Here is a 20,556-nt window from a genome sequence, read left to right as displayed (position 1 = left end):
TTCCCCTCCAAGCCACTCACCATCCTGACTTGGAAATATATCTCCATTCCTTCAGTGTCGCTGGGACACAATCCTGGAATTCCCTCTCTTGGGCCATTTTGGGTCAACCTACATCAAATGGCCTGCAGCAGTTCAAGAAGGCAGTTCACCACCACTATCTCAAGGGGCAACTGGGGCAGGCACTAAATGCTGGCCTAGCCAGGGACACACATGAACAAAAAAGGCCTAAATTCCACACTCCAAAATCTTGGAGCTAACTAGAAGCTTCTGAGCTCTCTAATGGCAGGAGACTAGGAATCTCAGAAGAACAGAGGGAATAGAGCTTGTCCACAGATTCCTTACGGTGGCCAGACAGGCTAATGAGGGAGTTAAGGAGGCATACGGGACATCTTCCTCTCTCAGCCGTGGTAAAGAGAACAGGGAGACGTTCAGGACCCTGGTTTGAATCACACCTGGGGCACTGTGTGCACTTCTGCTGACTGCATTATTGGGAGGATGTGATTTCACTGGAAGGATGCAGATTGAGGTTGTTTTTGTCAGAGAGAAGAAGGTTAAGAGATGACTCAATAGAGACATACAAGATGACCAGAGGATTAGATAGGGTGGGCAGTGAGAGCCTTTTTCCTCGGATGGAGATGGCTAGCATGAGGGGTCGGAGCTTTAAATTGAGGGGTGATAGACATAGGACAGAAGTCAGATATAGGTTCTTTACTCAGAGAGTAGAAAGGGCGTGGAATTCACTGCCTGCAACAGTAGTAGATTCGCCAAGTTTAAGGGCATTTAAATGGTCATTGGATAAACGTGGATGATAGTGGAATAGTGTAGGTTAGATGGGCTTCAGTTTGGTTTCACAGGTCGGCGCAACATCAAGGGCTGAAGGGCCTGTACTGCGCTGTAATGTTCTATGTTCTATGAAATTCACCAGGAAGCAGCTGGGATGGAGCACTTTAGCAAGGAAGAGAGGCTGGATAAGTTCGAGTTATCATCCTGGGAGCACTGAAGGTTGAGAGGAGGCCCTGATGGAGGGGTATAGGATTATCAGGGTCATGGACAGTGTGGATAGGAAGCAGTTTTTCCTTAGTTGAAGGATCAAGAACAACACAGCATTATGGTGAAGTGAAAGGCAGGACATTTAGAAGGGATTTGAAGAAAAATATTTTCTCCCAGACAGTGGTAGGCATCTGGAATGCACTGCCTGGGAGGGCGGGGAACCTGAAAATCTTTAAAACATACTTGGGTGAACACTTGAAATAAAACTTTCAAGGCTATGGGCCGACTGCGCGATAGTGACACTAGTGGAGGTAGGACAGCACAGCCACAATGGGTGAAGGGCCTTTTCTATGCTCGTGGTGAGGATCAGGGTCGGGGCTTGGGCAAGAGTCAGGATGAGGGCAAGGGTCAGTGTGAGGGTCCTCATGAGGGTGAAGGTGGTGGGAATTAGGGAGAAAGGTTTGGGCATTGACAGACAGCTTCTGCCTGTAGATTTACACTGTCTCTGACACCCACTTGCGACAATACTGCACTTTACGGAAAATATGACACTGTTCCTTCAGCGTCACTGGGACACAATCCTGGAATTCCCTTTCTTGGGACAATTTGGGGTCAACCTACAGCAGATGGCCTGCAGCAGTTCAAGGCGGCAGCTCATCCCCACCTTCTCAAGGGACAATTAGGGGCAGGCAATAAATTTTGGAAAATTCTCGTTTTCTAATATGTACATCTTCCCACTGTTAATGGGTAGTTTAATCGTTGACCATACTGACCATTGTATTCTGGCCAATAATGCCTCATCTGGTCCTCGCTTACATTTCACCATCTCCAACAGGCAGCTGCATTGAGATAGAACCTGTCTCCCTGCTCTTTCAGGATCCTGCCTGAAAGGCACAGCAGGTCAGGTGGGAGATGCAATGGGTCACTGTGTCAGGACACAGTGTAGACCATTTAAGGACCGAGATGAGGAGAAATGTCTTCATCCAGAGAGTAGGGAGCATGTGGAATTCCTGCCACAGAAAGTTGTTGAAACCAAAGCATTGAATGTTTTCAAGAAGAAAGTAGATATAGTTCAGAGGGCTAAAGGGATAAAAGAATATCAGGGTGAAATTGGGAACAGGGGACTGAGTTGGATGATCAGCCATAATCATATTGGATGGTGCAGCATGTTTGAAGGGCCGAATTGCCTATTCCTGCTCTTATTTTCTATCTTTTACCATGGTTTGACTCAACTCTGTGACATGGGTCTTTGTGCTCTGTTGTGAACACACACACTCAGACAAAGGGAGGACAATCAGCCAGTGACAGATGCTCTGTGGCCTGAGCTCAAAACTCACTGCCAGCTGCTGTGTGTTGCAGACTGGCACATTCCAAGCTCCAGAGCTGGGTACTGAGGGACAGCCTGACATTTGGGGGAATTATCAAGGGTGTTCCTCCTCAATGGTCTCAGTGAAAACCTCTGGGGATTGGACACATCACAGAATGTACATGAAACATAGACTCTAAAGGTCTTGTAGGGGTAATGTCCCTGCCGCTGGTCAAGGTTCAAGTCCAGACTGCCCAGAGGTGTGTCAGAAAATAGCAACCAGATAAATTAAAAAAATATTTTTCATGTTTCAATGGTAAAGACAACGTCAACATAATCCTTTGCTACATTAGAGTAGGCAGCTGGTGGTGGTTTAACCTGAGGGTGACCATGCTTCAGGCAAAGGGAGAGATTGAGGAAGAGCAGCACTTCATGGTGACCTCAGCCAGTACAGGAATCAAACCCACACTGGTTATTTTATTCATTCACAGCATAAGCATTTATAGCCCATCCCTAATTGCCCAGAGGGCAGCTAAGAGTCAACCACATTGCCGTGGGTCTGGAGTCACTTGTAGACCAGACCAGGTAAGGAGGGCAGTTTCCTTCCCTAAAGGACATTAGTGAACCAGATGGGATTTTCCGACAATCAACAACAGATTTTTGGTCATCATTAGACTCTAAATCCCAGATTCTTATTGTATTCAAATTCCACCATCTGCCGTGAACCCAGGTCCCCAGAACATTAGCTGGGTCTCTGGATTGACAGCCTAGCTATGATACCATTTGACCAGCACCTCCCCACGTTAGCGTGATTCTGCATCACAAACCAGTTGTCCGGTCACATGAGCTAACCAAGTCACCTTCCCTAATCTGTAAACATACCGTGTAACATAAATGCAGCGAGGGACTGCGTACTCACTTTAATGGACTGCCCACGCAGATTACGTAAGGTCAAATTTGGACTCTACATAAACTTGATGAACAAAGTGTGCTTTAGGAAAACGGAAACTTTAAATCTTAGTTTAGAACGAGAACATAGAAAAGTAGAACACAGTACAGGCCCTTCGGCCCACGATGTTGTGCCGTGGAATAATCCTAATCCAAAAATAAAATAACCTAACCTACATTCCCCTCAATTCACGGCTGTCCATGTGCACGTCCAGCAGTTGCTTAAATGTCACTAATGACTCCGCTTCCACGACTACCACTGGTAAACTATTCCATGCGTTCACAACTCTCTGGGTGAAGAACCTCCCTCTGACGTCTCCTCTATACCTTCCTCCTAACACCTTAAAACTATGACCCCTCGTGGCAGTCAATCCTGCCCTGGGGAAAAGTCTCTGGCTATTGACTCTACCCATGCCTCTCATTACCTTGTACACCTCGATAAGGTCACCTCTCTTCCCCCTTCTCTCCAGACAGAAAAGTCCGAGCTCAGTCAAGCTCTCCTTGTAAGACAAGCCCTCCAGTCCAGGCAGCATCCTGGTAAACCTCCTTTGCACCCTCTCCAAAGCCTCCGCATCTTTTTTATAATAGGGAGACCAGAACTGCACACAATATTCCAAGTGTGGCCTCACCAGGGAGTAGAGCTGCAGCATAACCTCGCGGCTCTTAAACTCGATCCCCCTGTTAATGAAACCCAAAACACCATATGCTTTCTTAACAACCTTATCCACTTGGGTGGCAACTTTGAAGGAGCTATGCACTTGAACACCAAGATCCCGCTGTTCCTCCACACTGCCAAGAATCCTGCCTTTAATCCTATATTCAGCATTTAAGTTCGACCTTCCAAAATGCATCACTTCGCATTTATCCAAGTTGAACTCCATCTGCCATTTCTCAGCACAGCTCTGCATTCTGTCGATGTCTCGCTGAAGCCTGCAATAGCCCTTGATACTATCAACGGCCCCTCCAACCTTTGTGTCATCAGCAAACATACTAACCCACCCCTCAACCTCCTCATCCAAGTCATTTATAAAAACTACAAAGAGCAGAGGCCCAAGAACAGAGCCCTGTGGGACACCATTCAGCACTGACCTCCAGGCAGAATACTTACCATCTACAACCACTCTCTGCCTCCTGTCAGCCAACCAATTCTGAATCCAGACAGCCAAATCACCCTGTATCCCATAGTTTTCAACTCAATCTTCCCAAAATAATAGATTCTATGTCATATTAAATCATTTGTACATCTGTAGTGCTCGGACTCATTCAGAATAATTACTCATTGCTCCGATGTAAGGGGTCAGTTCCCTCATTCCATCAGTTGTGAAAGGGAAACCAATCCCTTAGCAATACGAGCAGAATTGATTCATTTCTGAGGCTCAGCATGGGAGGGGCATGGTGGGAATTCAGGAAGGGGGAAGTTTATTGAGCAGTTGATATTCTAATCCCAACAGGAAATCTTAAATCTCTTATTGAGCACTGTGTTATTTCGCTCATCAAAAACCATCTCCCAGGTAAAAATCCACCTCCCTCTAAAAACCATCCACCAGGTCAAAAGGCATACCCCACCGACCCCTCTATACTCCCGACTAACCCCCAACACCCCACCCCACCCATTGTTTTCAGCTCACCTGGGTTCCCTCCTGGCCAGGCAGGGTTCAGTGGGACTGTTGGCATCATTGGAGGTCCCATTGGATTTCCTGAATGAGGGAACATTGATGGGAAAGCAGAGTTTCCCCCAGGGGGGTAAGGGGCATTCCCCCCAGGGGGGTAAGGGGCATTTCCCCCAGGGGGGTAGGCAGGGCAGGATCCAGGTTCACCCGCGGGTGGGTACAATGGATTAATTGATTCTTCATAAGTTGGAGGAGCACTCGGGTGAGTCATTGCACGCTAAACACTCTCTCCTGCTCCAAGTCAGCTACTGTCCAGCGCACGATCTAGAAAACAAATAAAAAATGAAAAGCATTAAGAGCAAGGCAGATTATTTCCTGGGTTTCCAGCCCTGGGTTTGAATTCCACACCCAGCACTTACCCTGTTACTCCCAGGTTAAACCAGTTCAGAAACGAGGCCATTCAGCCCATCATATCTGCACCAGTTCACTCAACATTTGACTTTGAGCCAATCTCCTACTTCCCTTCCTATATCCTTATCCCATTGTTTCTATTTAGCAAACATTTCCTGGGATTAGTCAAACAGTGAATCCTGCTTTAAAAAAGATGAACTTCTGGCCTCAGTGCCACCCCCTGGTTTATCCCTAAGGAGCTGAAATACAAAGTGCAGGAAGTGAGAGATTCTGCTTCAATGTCATCTAGAGGATCTGATTTCCTTCAAGCATCTGGTGTGGACATGACAGGCTGGGCCAGCATTTATTAAGCATCCCTAGTTGCCCCTTGAGAAGGCAGCAATGAGCTGACTTCTCAAACCACTCCAACCCCATAATGCCCTTAGGGAGGGAACTCCAGGATTTTGACCCAGTGACAGTGAAGGAACAGTGATATATTTCCAAGTCAGGATGGTGAGTGGCTCAGAGGGGAACTTGGAGGGGGTGGTGTTCCCATGTATCTGCTGCCCCTTGTCCGTCCAGATGAAAATGCAACTTCACCTGATCAATGTTGGAGCTGTTGAAATGGTTGCAAGAATCAGTCACACGAACATGTTTTGAGTTTTGAGAAATGCGGTAATTTAATCAAAGTTTTTCAAGTGATAAAAGGAAACAGTGACATGAATAAAGGGAAATTGCTCAGAGTAAGATTAACACATGCTCAGCTATAGGCTGGCCTCCTCCTGTTCCTGGGTAACAGGCATAAGAGGGGCTAAATGGGCTCTTGCAATAACCCTGTTCTTTCAGAAGGCACAGACTAAACTCAGGGGCAGCAGAGACTGAGTTCAGCGGGCGGGGGCAGGGACAGGGCTCTGGGGGGAAAGGGAGCAGAGACTGAGCTTCGGGGGTGAGGAACTGAACTTGAAGAATGGTGGGGCCAGGGAGTGAGCTCGCGGTGGGGCCAGGGCAAGTGGTGGGTACAGGGACTGAGTCTGGGGGGGCAGGCAGGGAATGAGCTCTCAGGGTGTGGCCGGGGACTGAGCTCCAAGTGGGGACTACTAACTGAGGTCAGGAGGGGGTGGGGCACAGGGAGTGAACACAGCGGGGTTGGGGCACGGACTGAGCTCGGAGTAGGAGGGTTCCTGAACCTGGGCAGTGGAGTAGGGGGCAGCTGAATGGCCTCCTCCTGTTGCTTTTCCAACCCAGCCAATGGAAGAGCTGTTGGGATGTTATCCCTCATGTTTTCGTCAGCATTTTAACTTCAGCCAAGCTCAGCCATAATAACAAGCTGCTCAGCATCACACTTCATTTTGTGGGATCTTGCTGTGTATCACTGGTTCCTTTCAGTACAATAGTGAACAGACTTCAAAAACTGCAGATCCCTTTTGGGATGTGCTAACATACCTTTCCTCCCTTTGCGAGGATGGACCTGCATTTATCTAGGGCCTTTTGGGATATGCAAGTTCCTAGATAAATGCAGGTCCGTCCTTGCAAAGGGAGGAAAACTGCTGCTTTTCTGTCTGGGTGTGACTGCAGTCCTCCAAGAAGGTGCCAGCCTTTTTCTGGTGCCCAGCCAGACACTCAGCTGCAACAATAAGATCTAAGCGCCTAGGCCTTATCTCCCACAATCAAACACAGAAACAAGGTCAGACCAGAGCCTCCCACAGTGTACGCTTTCACTCTGGGATCCCACTCAGTGGACGTTCCTGAGATCTAATCATCATTTTGCTGGCCCTCGCTCAGCCACCCGTCATTATCACAGTGAATCTCACAGGCAGAGGCCCTTCCACCAGAATTCCCAACAGGCATCACAAAGCAATTTGCAGCAAATATTCTTATGTCAAATTTTCCACACACCAAGGCCAGTTCCATTGTGTCGGTGGTGCATCACTCAGAGTCCCAGGGTCAGCTGCAGGCGAGACTGTTATTCTCTATTACTCTCTACCTCATCTGGATGCTACTGTCCCAAAAGCAGGTAATAGAGTCATAGAGAGATACAGCACAGAAATAGACCCTTCGGTCCAACTCGTCCATGCCAACCAGATATCCTAAATAAGCCCCATTTGCCAGCATTTGGCTCATATCCCTCTAATCCCTTCCTATCCACGTACCCATCCAGATGCCTTTTAAATGTTGTAACTGTACCAGCCTCCACCATTTCCTCTGGCAGCTCAGTCCATACACGCACCACCCTTTGTCTGAAAATGTTGTACCTCAGGTCCCTTTTAAATCTTTCCCCCCTCACCTTAAACCTATGCCCCTCTAGTTTTGGACTCCCCCACCATGGTGAAAAGATCTTGTCTATTCACCCTATCCATGCCCCTCATGATTTTATCAACCTCTGTAAGGCCATCCCTCAGCCTCCAATGGAGGGAAAATAGCCCCAGCCTATCCAGCCTCTCCCTATAACTCAAACCCTCCAACCCTGGTAACATCCTTGTAAATCTTTTCTGAACACTTTCGAGTTTCACAACATCCTTCCTGTAGCAGGGAGCCCGGAATTGCACACAGTATTCTGAAAGTGGCCTAACCAATGCTCTGTACAGATGCAACATGACCCTTGCAACTCCTGTACACAATGCACTGACCAATAAAGGCAAACTGCACCAAATGCCTTCTTCACTGCACTGTCCACCTGCGACTCCACCTTCAACGTGCACCCCAAGGTCATACCAAGCTCTGATGAAGAGTCATCCAGACTTGAAAGGTTAGCTTGCTGTCTCTCCACAGATGCTCTCTGATGAAGGGTCTAGGCCCGAAACATCAGCTTTTGTGCTCCTGAGATGCTGCTTGGCCTGCTGTGTTCATCCAGCCTCACATTTTATTATCTTGGATTCTCCAGCATCTGCAGTTCCCATTATCTCTGCTATCTGACCTGCTGTGATTTCCAGCGTTTTCTGTTTTCAGTACAGATTCCAGTATGTGTAGTAATTTGCTCCTCCAAGGTCTTTGTTCACATCACTTCCCGGAACCCGAGCACTAAATGTATAAGTCCTGCCCTGATTTGCCTTTTCAAAACGCAACACCTCACATTTATCTAAATTAAACTCCATCTGCCACTGAGGGTGTTGACTTGCTCGCCGAGCTGCCTTGTTCTCGTTCATACGTTTTATCACCATGCTAGGTGACATCATCAGTGGACCCACCAACAAAGCGCTGTTATTCTAGTCCGTTTGGAATTTATACTGTCCGGTGAGTCGTGTCATTTCCGGTTTGGATCTGTATGGGTTGGTATATGGGGTCCCATTCTATATGTTTGCTGATTGCATTGTGGCTGGGGAACCATGCCTCTAGGAATTCCTGTGCATGTGTATGTTTGGCTTGGGCTACTATGGTTACCTTGTCCCAGTTAAATTGATGACCTTCATTGTCCGAGTGGGCCAATATTAAGAAGAGTTCATCGTACCGTTTTGCTGCGAGCTGATACTCATATATTCTGCTGGCTAGTTTCCTTCCTGTCTGTCCGATGTAATGTTTGTAGTATTCGTTGCAAGGTATTCTATAAACCACATTGGCTCCGCGTGTTGTGGGAACGGGGTTTTTAATCCTTGTGAGTGTTTGTCATAGTGTGGCTGTGGGCTACTTATGCAGACTGAACAATAAGCACAAAGATGCGAACAGAGCAGGCTTGATGGCCACCCTGGAGAATACATTAAAAGACTACAAACTCTCAGACAAAACACAGCAAGCCATCCGACCCAAACTATAATCCCTACACTACACAGAAGGAACAAAGGGGACGACCTGAACACAAACAGAAGAGCACTAAGTAAACTCAAGAAAGGCAAAAGCATCATAACCCTAACAGCAGACAAAGGGCGCATGATGGTCACTGTGAACAAACTAACAAAAAGACACAGCCAATGCTCACTCCTCTCCATTCACACGAATAAAGAGAGCCAGCAGTTCCATTGGGGCAAGACCAGGATCCTAACACAGGCCAAACAGAGACACGAATGGGAATTCCTTGAGGAACTGGAAACGAGGTAATCAAATCCAACAGACCTCAGAGTTTAAATACTAGGTGGGAAAATTCAACAGCGCTTCATCGGAGGCTGCACTGATGTTGTTACCCAGCAGGGTAATGAAACGTCTGCAAACTAACAAAACACCTCGATGAGCCAACCAACCATAGCATCCACAACCCATGCCACAAATCTACTTAAGAACCTTAGAAACCAGACTACATGTACCCCACAAGCCCACAGCCACTCTCCGACAAACATTCAGAAGAATTAAAGACCTCATTCCCACGACATGCAGAATGAATGTGGTTTACAAAACACCATGCAATGACTGCCACAAACATTACATTGAACAGACAGGAAGGAAACTAGTTATTGGAATACACGATCATCAGCTCTCAGCTAAACGACACGACAAGCTCTACTTAATATTCAGGCAAGGAAGGTTTAACTGGGGCAAGGTAAGCGCAGTAGCCCATGCCAAACATAGACACGCACAGGAATTCCTAGAGGCATGATTCCCCACCCATAATGCAATCAGCAAACATATGGAATGGGACCCCATATACAAACCCACACTGATCCAAACCAGTAATGACAGGACTCACCGGAACAGACTGGACAGTATAAATTCCAAACCGAGTAGAATAACATCGCTTCAGCGGAAGCTCCACTGATGATGTCACCAATCATGGTGACAAAACGTTTGAACAAGAATAAGCCAGCTCGGCGAGCAAGTTAACACCCTCACCCACAAGCCGAGCTATAGATCTTTGCTAAAACTTTCATCCATCTGCCACTCCTCGGCCCATTGGCCCATCTGATCAAGGTCCCATTGTACTCTGAGGTTACCTTCTTTGCTGTCCACTGCACCACCAATTTGGTGTCATGTGCAAACTTACTAGCCATACCACCTATATGCATATCCAAATCATTTATAGAAAATGACAAAGCACAGTGCACACGGCACCAATCTGTGTGGCGCATTGCTGGTCACAGATCTTCAATCCAAAAAGCAACCCTCCACCCTGTATCTCCTACCCTCTATCTAATTTTGCATCCAAATGGCTAGTTCTCCCCGGATCCTGTGTGATCTAACCTTGCTAACCAGTCTACAATGACGATCCTTGATGAACGCCTTAGTGAAGTCCATGTAGACTCTGTCTACCGCTCTGCTTTTGTCAATGCTCTTCATCACTTCTTCAGAAGAATTCAATCAAGTTAGTGACACAGAATTTCTCACACACAAAGCCATGTTGACTATCCCGAATCAGTCCTTGGCTTTCCAGCAACATGGAAATCCTGTCTCTCAGAATCCCTTAAAATAATGTAGCCACCACTGATATTAGGCTCTATTGTTCCCTGACTTTTCCTTACCAACCATGAATGTATGGAATATCAGGGAAGGTTCAAGGGCACAGTGACCTTTTCCTGTTCTTTATTCGCATGAACATCCCTTTGTACATCCACAACTGCCGTTTAAGAAATGCTTTGCACTTATGTTCCTCCAGCCAAAGTGGCTAACCTCACATTTATCTATTGTGTACTCCACCTGCCATGAAAACAAGAATGCAATAAATATGAACAAGGGTAGGCCATTCAGCCCATCAATCCTGCTCCACTACTCAATACGATACTGGCTGGCCTTGGACTTCAATTTCACTTGCTCACCATCTCATCATCTCCCTCAATTCCCCAAAACTGTGTCTGTCCCAGCCAAAAATATACTCAACGATGGAGTATTCCACTACTGTGTGGGACAGAGGTTTCAAAGATTCACACCACTCCAACTGAAGACCTTTCTCGTCACCTCAGTCCGAAATGATTAGTCCCTTATCCTGAGACTGTGTGCCTGTGTCCTAAATTCCCCAACCGGGTAGGGCAGCCCCCCCCCAGTGTCAACCCAGTCATGCTCCTTCAGAGCTACACAGGTTTCAATGGGGTCATCTTGTATTAACATGGAACAGTACAACACAGTACAGGCCCTTCAGCCCACAATGTTGTGCTGGATTTTTACCCTAAATCTAAGGTCTATCTAACCTCCACCCCTGACTTATACTATCATCCATATGTGTATCTAATAGCCCCTTAAATGCCCCTAATGAGGCCAACTCCACTACCCTCTCCGGCAATGCATTCCACACCCCGACCACTCTCTGAGTAAAGAACCTACCTCTGACGTCTGTCCTGTATCTACCTCCACTCACTTTAAAACTATGTCCCCTCATAATAGCTACCTCCACCCTAGGAAAAAGTCTCTGGCTGTCCACTCTATCTGTACCTCTGATCATTTTGTACACATTATGTATTATGTATTCTTCCAAACTCCAAAGAACATCAACCCAATTTCCTCAGCCTGTCATTCCAGGGCAGCTCGCTCATCACAGGGAGCGATCTAATGAACATTCACTGGACTGCCTCCAAGATAAGTTCAAAGGGTGTGGGGAGAAAGCAGGAACAGGGGACTGAGTTGGATGATCAACCATGAGCATATTCAATGGCCGAATGGCCTACTCCTGCTCCAGCTTTCAACTTTTCTAACTATGGGGTTCCAAATTCCTCAAAAGATTCTCTGTGTGGGATCATTAATTGCCCCAATATAGTCGTTACAAGGCTTCCTTATTGCTGTACTTGGATCCCCTCACAATAAAGGCCAACATAACATCTGTTTTTGCAATTATTTGCTGGAACTTACACACTGACTCTCTGTTTCTTGTACAAGTATACCACACTTCTCTGAACCTCAACATTTACACATAACATAGAACATTACAGTGCAGCACAGGCCCTTCGGCTCTCGATGTTGTGCCGACCTGTCATACCGATCTCAAGCCCATCTAACCTACACTATTCCATGTACGTCCATATGCTTATCCAATGACGACTTAAATGTGCCTAAAGTTGGCGAATCTACTACCGTTGCAGGCAAAGCGTTCCATTCCCTTACTACTCTCTGAGTAAAGAAACTACCTCTGACATCTGTCCTATATCTTTCACCCCTCAATTTAAAGCTATGCCCCCTCGTGCTCGCCGTCACCATCCTAGGAAAAAGGTTCTCCCTATCCACCCTATCTAACCCTCTGATTATTTTATATGTCTCAAACAACTTTCACAAAATCTTCTGGTTTGCTTTCAATGAATGAATAACATTGCATGTCCACTCATTTAACCTGTTTCTATGACTTTGCACCTCTCTGTATCCTGCTCACTGCTTGCAATCCCACCTTTGTATCACCAGCAAACGTTGATACATTACTAAATAAACACCAAAAGAACTGCAGATGCTGTAAATCAGGAACAAAAATCAAAGTTGCTGGAAAAACTCAGCAGGTCTGGCAGCATGTGTGAAGGAAAAAACAGTTACTGTTTCGAGTCCGATGACCCTTCCTCATAACTGTTATGAGGCTCTGAGGAAGGGTCATCAGACCCAAAACGTTACCTAATTTTTTTCATTCACGGATGCTGCCAGATCTGCTGAGCTTTTCCAGCAACTTTGTGTTTGTTGTTGTTGATACATTACTCTCTGTTTCTTTTACCAAGTCATTACTATAGACTATAAATAGCAAAGACGCCACACCGAGCCTTGCAGTGTTCCAAGACCACAACCTATCAACTTGAAAACATCCTATTTGTGCCCACTCTCTGCTTCCTGCCTCTTAACCAATCATCTGTCCATGGTAATACATTATCGCAACCCCCTAAGCCCTTATCCTGTGCATTAACCTTTTTCTGTGGCACCTTATCAAAATCCTTTATCAATCCAGCTGTATGGCATTTACTGATTCTGGTTTTATCTATTCCATGAGTTACACACACTAAAAACTCAAACAAGATTTCCTTTTTGGAAACCCATGTTGACTTGGTCTAATTGTAATATATTTTAAAAATGCATTTTAAGACTCCCTTAATAATACGTTTCTGCAATGACTGATCTCAGACTAACCGGTTTCTAGATTCATTTTCTCTCACTTTTTTCTTGAATAATGGAGTTATGTTTTTCATACTGTGGGACCATTCCAAAATCTAAGATGCTTTGGAAAAACGTAATCAGAATATCTACTATCTCTGGAGCTACCTCTTTTAGAATTGTGGATATGGGGCATCAGATCACAGAGATTTGTCAGATTTTAGTGCTGAGGTTTATATTCAATATCCACCAAAATACTGTCACTTGATTGTACCAAACTTGCTGAGCAGAGAGACGCTGCTGAAGGTTTTCATCTTGGACTCATCAGGACAAAATGCAAGAATGCCAAATTTCAACTAACCACACCAATTTATACGACAGGAGAAAAGGATGCTGATTGGTTGCCGAGTCGGCTCTGATTAGACGAGCCATTGTGAAACCAACAGAAAACTCCCAATATTCATCAACTCCCAATATTCCTGGCAATGCATCAAAAGGGTAAGGCTGGAACATACTCCTTTTGTTTATAAAGAACATGTCCCTGCTCACTCCTCTTCATTCTCGGGTTTACATGGAACTGTGTCTGGTGCCTGAGATATTAATTGACAATAATTTGCGGTCTGGGATCTCAAAACAAGCTCTGACAGAATCAGTAGAGTCATCAGAATCTGGATATCACTGGCAGTTATTGGTGGAAGGAAAACATTTTGACTGTTCTGTCTGAGGGAAAATATTTCAGACGAGTCAGTGCATTGAGTACAGGAGTTGGGAGGTCATGTTGTAGCCGTAAAGGACGTCGGTTAGACTACTACTGGAATACTGCATGCAATTCTGGTCTCCTAGCTATCGGAAGGTTTTTGCAAAACTTGAATGGGGTGCAGAAAAGATTTACAAGGATGTTGCCAAGTTTGGAGGGTTTGAGCTACAGTTTGAGACTGGATAGGCTGGGGCTATTTTCCTTCTGTTGGAGGTTAAGGGGTGATTTCATAGAGGTTTATAAAATCATGGGGGTCAGGGATAGGGTAAATAGACAAGGCCTTTTCCACAGGGTGGGGGAGACCTAAACTAGGGGGCATAGGCTTAAGGTGGGGGGGGGGGAGCAAGATTTAAAAGGGACCTAAGGTGCAACAATTGCACACAGAGGGTGGTGTGTGTATGGAATGAGCTGCCAGAGAAAGTGGTGGGGGCTGGTACAATGACAACATTTAAAAGGCATCTGGATGGGTACATGGATAGGAAGGGTTTAGAGAGATATAGGCCACATGCTGGCAACTTGGACTGTATTCATTTAGGATGTCTGGTCGGCACGGATGAGTTGGACCGAAGGATCTGTTTCCATGCTGTATACCTCTATGATTCTATGACATCATTTTAACTTGAAAAGCAGCAAGATATTCAATTTTGTGGTTAGACCTGCCCTGGGGTATATAGAACATAGAACTTAGAACATAGAACAGTATAGCACAGGAGGGGCCCTTCGGCCCACAATGTTGTGCCGAACTTTTACCCTAAACCTAAGGTCTATCTAACCTCCACCCCTATCGTATACTATCATCCATATGCCTATCTAACAGCCGCTTAAATGTCCCTAATGAAGCCGATTCCACTACCGTCTCTGGCAATGCATTCCACGCCCCCTCACTCTCTGAGTAAAGAACCTACCTCTGATATCGCCGAAATCTACCTCCTTTCACTTTAAAACTATGCCCCCTCGTAAAAGCTACCTCCAACCTAGGAAGAAGCCTCTGGTTCTCTATCTATACCTCTGACCATTTTGTACACCTCTATCAAGTCACCTCTCATCCTTTATCGTTCTAAAGAGAAAAGCCCCAGCTCTCCCAACCTTTCCTCATAAGACCTTCCCTCCATTCCAGGCAACATCCTGGCAAATCTCCTCTGCACCTTTTCCAACGCTTCCACATCTTTCCTGTAACGAGGCGACAAGAACTGGACTCACTACTCCAGATGTGCCCGAACCAGGCTTTTGTACAGCTGGAGCATAACTTCATGGCTCTTGAACTCAATCCCTCTATTAATGAAAGCTAATACACCATACAATTTCTTAAAAACTCCATCCACCTGAGTGACAGCTTTCAGGGAACTATGAACATGAACCCTGAGATCCCTCTGCTCCTCCACACTACCAAGAATCTTTCCGTTAACCCTGTATTCCGCTTTCAAGTTTGTCCTACCAAAATGAATCAGCTCACACCTTTCAGGGTTAAACTCCATCTGCCACTTCTCGGCCCAGCTCTGCATCCTATCAATGTCCCTCTTTAACCTAGAACGGCCCTCTGCACTATCCTCAACTCAACCCACCTTCGTATGGTCCGCAAACTTACAAATCCACCCTTCCACTCCTTCATCCAAATCATTGACAAAAATCACAAATAGAAGACGACCCAGAACAGATCCTTGTGGTACACCACTCGTAACTGAGCACCATGTTGAATATTTTCCATCCACTACCACCCTTTGTCTTCTAAGGATCAGCCAATTCTGAATCCATACTCAATTCTGGGTCCTGCTACTGAGAAAGGGGATCTTATACTGAGAGGGGGCACAGACCTCATCTTGCCACAAGAACTGTCATATTTAGTCTCAATCACCCACTTCACAATTTTAACCTATAAATTCCTTAATCTCAAAACCTGCAAATTCCATTTTAAAATTCCTTATGGACTCGAGATCCAGCAACCCTTCAGGTGGAACATTCCAGATCCTGACCACTCCCTAAATAAAAACAGAGAACTGCAGATGCTGTAAATCAGGAACAAAAACAAATGTTATTGGAAAAGGGTTTCAGAGATTGTAGGAACTGCAGATGCTGGAGAATCTGAGATAACAAAGTGTGGAACTGGATGAACACAGCAGGCCAAGCAGCATCAGAGGAGCAGAAAAGCTGACGTTTCAGGCCTAGACCCTTCTTCAGAAATGGGGGAGGAGAAGGGGTTTCTGAAAAAAATAGCAAGAGAGGGGGAGGTGGATTGAAGATGGATAGAGGAGAAGATAGGTGGAGAGGAGGCAGACAGGTCAAAGAGGCAGGGATGGAGCCAGTAAAGGTGAGTGTAGGTGGGGAGGGAGCATCGAGATAGGTCAGTCAAGGGAGCGGGATGAGGTTAGTAGGTAGGAGGTGTGGGTGGGGCTTGAGTTGGGAGGAGGGCCTAGGTGAGAAGAAGAACAGGTTAGGGAGGCGGGATCAAGCTGGGCTGGTTTTGGGATGCAGTGGGCGGAGGGGAGATTTTGAAGCTTGTGAAATCCACATTGATACCATTGGGCTGCAGGGTTCCCAAGCGGAATATGAGTTGCTGTTCCTGCAACCTTCGGGTGGCATCGTTGTGGCACTGCAGGAGGCCCAGGATGGACATGTCGTCTAAGGAATGGGAAGGGGAGTTGTTTATTGCGAACAGAGCGTAGGTGTTCTGCAAAGCAGTCCCCAAGCCTCCGCTTGGTTTCCCCAATGTAGAGAAAGCCACTAAACAACTGCACCTCCCAGTCGCGAACCATTTCCACTCCCCCTCCCATTCTTTAGACGACATGTCCATCATGGGCCTCCTGCAGTGCCACAATGATGCCACCCGAAGGTTGCAGGAACAGCAACTCATATTCCGATTGATACCATTGGGCTGCAGGGTTCCCAATGTGGACTTCATAAGCTTCAAAATCTCCCCTCCCGCTACCGCATCCCAAACAGTCCCCACCTCCCTAACCTATCTTTCCTCTCATCTATCCCCTCCTCCCACCTCAAGCTCCACCCCCATCTCCTACCTACTAACCTCATCCCGCTCCCTTGACCTGTCCGTCCTTCCTGGACTGACCTAGCCCCTCCCTACCTCCCCAACTACACTCACCTTTACTGGCTCCATCCCCGCCTCTTTAACTTGTCTGTCTCCTCTCCACCTATCTTCTCCTCTATCCATCTTCGGTCCGCCTCCCCCTCTCTCCCTATTTATTTCAGAATCCTCTCCCCATCCCCCTTTTCTGATGAAGGGCCCAGGCCCGAAACTTCAGCTTTTGTGCTCCTAAGACGCTGCTTGGCCTGTTGTGTTCATCCAGCTCCACACTTTGTTATCTGGGAACAAAACGGTTTATATGCAGAAAATAGGGAAGGGGTGGGGGTATGGAGTAAATGATAGGATAAAGGCTGAAGAGAGAGAAAGAGCATTGGACAGACAAAGGAGTTGCTAACAATCAGGCTGGGAGGGTGAATAATTGTTACTGGGGACTGTTAGTGACTAACAACAGGGGGTGTGTAGTAGCAGACTGTGTGATAACAAAGCCTGGTGTGTGGGGGTGGGGGTCACTGGGACATGGGAGTGTTCAGGTCCTAGAATTATTGAACTCGATATCGAGTCCGAGGGCTGCAGGGTCCCCAAGCGGAAAATGAGGTGTTGTTCCTCCAGCTTAGGCTGAACGTCGCTGGAATGCTACAACAAGCCTGTTGGCCAGGGAGCAGGGTGTGCATTAAAGTGGCAGGCAACAGGAAGCTCAGGGTCTTTTTTGCGAGACTGTAGATATTCTGCAGAGCACTCGCCCCATTAAAATGACAAGGCAGCCCTGAGTGCTGCTTGGCTCAACGAGAAAACTTTGGAGTTGGGTGAAAACAGAGAGTGAGGTGGGGCTGAGGAGCTGAAAGACTGAGTGCACTGCTCAGTCTCAGTTTGGGCAATTGACAAAGTGAACAGTTCCAACAGAGACAGCCAATTGCTAAGTGATAGCTACGGGGTATTTTCTAACAGTTTTTAAGAGTATAATATATCAGGTTAAGTAAAAGGAGGGCCTTTTAATTGTACGAGAAGTTGAAACAAAGCAAAGTCCCCAGCTTGATTAAATTCACTGAAAGGTAGTGACAAGCCATAGAGACATCATGACAGGAGACATCAGACCCACAGTGTGCTCCTCTTGTGCCATGTGGGAAATATGTGATGATCCCAATGTCCCTGACGGATAGGTGTGGCAGCAAGTGTTTCCAGCTACAACTAATGGCTAACCACTTTTCCAATTTGGAGCCAGACCTGGAGCTGTGGGTGATCTCACCGTGGAGGTTCTGCGATGCTTAGAATGTCGTGGACAGCACGTTTAGCAAGGTGTTCACACCACGGGTGAGGATTACACAGGTGGAAAGGGAATGGGGAACCACCAGACAAAGTCAAAGGCTCAGGAAGGAAGTACAGGAGTCCTCAATGGTCACCCCCATCTCAAACAGATATCCCACTTTGGATCCTGTTGGGAGTGGTGTGGCCTATCGGGGGAAAGCAGCATAGATGAAGATACTAAATGAATATTTCACATCAGTATTTACTGTGGAGAAAGACAAGGAAGCTAGGGAACTTGGGGAAATAAATAGTGCTGTTCAATTGAAAACAGTCCACATTACAAAAGAGAAGGTGCTGGTGGTCTTAAAATGCATAAAGCTGGATAAGTCTCCAGGACCTGATCAGGCATATCCTAGGATATTTGTGATGAAGCTAAGGAAGAGGTTGCAGGGCCCCTATCAGCGATATTTGTATCATCTACAGCCATGGGTGAAGTGTCGGAATTCTGGAGGGTGGGTACAGTTGTGCCTCTATTTAAGGAAGGCTGCAAGGAAAATCCAGGTAACTAAAGTCCAGTGAGCCCGACGTCAGTGGTGGGTACGTTGTTGGAGGGGATTCTGAGAGATGGGAGCATTGGTTTATGGTGAGAGGGGAAACCTTTTCACAGAGAGGATGGTCATATGTGGAATGAACTCATAGAAAGTGGAAGCTGCAAATAGTTGCAACATTTAAAAGACATCTGGACACGCGTATGTTAAAGAAAGGTTTCGAGGGATAGGGGCCAAACACAAGCAAGATCAGGATAATAAAATGTGAGGCTGGATGAACACAGCAGGCCAAGCAGCATCTCAGGAGCACAAAAGCTGACGTTTCGGGCCTAGACCCTTCATCAGAGAGGGGGATGGGGAGAGGGAACTGGAATAAATAGGGAGAGGGGGGAGGCGGACCAAAGATGGAGAGAAAAGAAGATAGGTGGAGAGGAGAGTATAGGTGGGGAGGTAGGGAGGGGTTAGGTCAGTCCAGGGAAGATGGACAGGTCAAGGAGGTGGGATGAGGTTAGTAGGTAGATGGGGGTGCGGCTTGGGGTGGGAGGAAGGGATGGGTGAGAGGAAGAACCGGTTAGGGAGGCAGAGACAGGTTGGACTGGTTTTGGGATGCAGTGGGTGGGGGGGGGGGGGGGGGGGGAGAAGAGCTGGGCTGGTTGTGTGGTGCAGTGGGGGGAGGGGACGAACTGGGCTAGTTTAGGGATGCAGTAGGGAAACACCTCCCCCCCGCAGAACGGGCAGCCCTCCGCTCCAACCCCAACCTCACCATCAAACCCGCAGACAAGGGTGGCGCAGTGGTAGTATGGCGCACTGACCTCTACATCGCCGAGGCCAGACGCCAACTCTCCGACACCACCTCCCACCGCCCCCTCGATCATGACCCCACACCCGAGCACCAAACCATCATCTCCAACACCATTCACAACCTCATCACCTCAGGGGACCTCCCACCCACAGCCTCCAACCTCATTGTTCCCCAACCCCGCACGGCCCGTTTCTATCTCCTTCCCAAAATCCACAAACCTGCCTGCCCTGGTCGACCCATCGTCTCAGCCTGCTCCTGCCCCACCGAACTCATCTCCACCTATCTGGACTCCATTTTCTCCCCTTTGGTCCAGGAACTCCCCACCTACGTCCGTGACACCACCCACGCCCTCCACCTCCTCCAGGACTTCCAATTCCCTGGCCCCCAACACCTCATATTCACCATGGACGTCCAGTCCCTGTACACCTGCATTCCGCATGGAGATGGCCTCAAGGCCCTCCGCTTCTTCCTGTCCCGCAGGCCCGACCAGTCCCCCTCCACCGACACTCTCATCCAACTAGCTGGACTCGTCCTCACACTCAACAACTTCTCTTTGGACTCCTCCCACTTCCTACAGACTAAGGGGGTGGCCATGGGCACCCGCATGGGCCCCAGCTATGCCTGCCTCTTTGTAGGTTACGTGGAACAGTCCCTCTTCCGCACCTACACAGGCCCCAAACCCCACCTCTTCCTCCAGTACATTGATGACTGTATGGGCACCGCCTCTTGCTCCCCAGAGGAGCTCGAACAGTTCATCCACTTCACCAACACCTTCCACCCCAACCTTCAGTTCACCTGGGCCATCTCCAGCACATCCCTCACCTTCCTGGACCTCTCAGTCTCCATCTCAGGCAACCAGCTTGTAACTGATGTCCATTTCAAGCCCACCGACTCCCACAGCTACCTAGAATACACCTCCTCCCACCCACCCTCCTGCAAAAATTCCATCCCCTATTCCCAATTCCTCCGCCTCCGCCGCATCTGCTCCCACGAGAAGACATTCCACTCCCGCACA

General features: G+C 47.4%; 1 protein-coding gene across 2 annotated transcripts in view; it reads right to left on the bottom strand.

Annotated features, from left to right (window-relative positions):
- Positions 1–20,556, bottom strand: part of tmbim1a (transmembrane BAX inhibitor motif containing 1a) — a 75,133-nt gene that overhangs the window by 17,794 nt on the left and 36,783 nt on the right. For both annotated transcript variants that reach the window (XM_048534770.2, XM_059647596.1), the window contains exon 2: positions 4,873–5,178. In XM_048534770.2, the coding sequence (XP_048390727.1) occupies positions 4,873–5,125 (253 nt within the window). In that variant the 5' untranslated portion in view covers positions 5,126–5,178. The remainder of the gene's footprint in view (positions 1–4,872; positions 5,179–20,556) is intronic.

The sequence above is a fragment of the Stegostoma tigrinum genome, chromosome 7 (genome assembly GCF_030684315.1).
Source record: "Stegostoma tigrinum isolate sSteTig4 chromosome 7, sSteTig4.hap1, whole genome shotgun sequence".
In the NCBI taxonomy this organism is placed as follows: domain Eukaryota; kingdom Metazoa; phylum Chordata; class Chondrichthyes; order Orectolobiformes; family Stegostomatidae; genus Stegostoma; species Stegostoma tigrinum.
The sequence above is the reverse complement of the archived record's forward strand: the minus strand, read 5'-3'. Positions and strand labels throughout refer to the sequence as shown.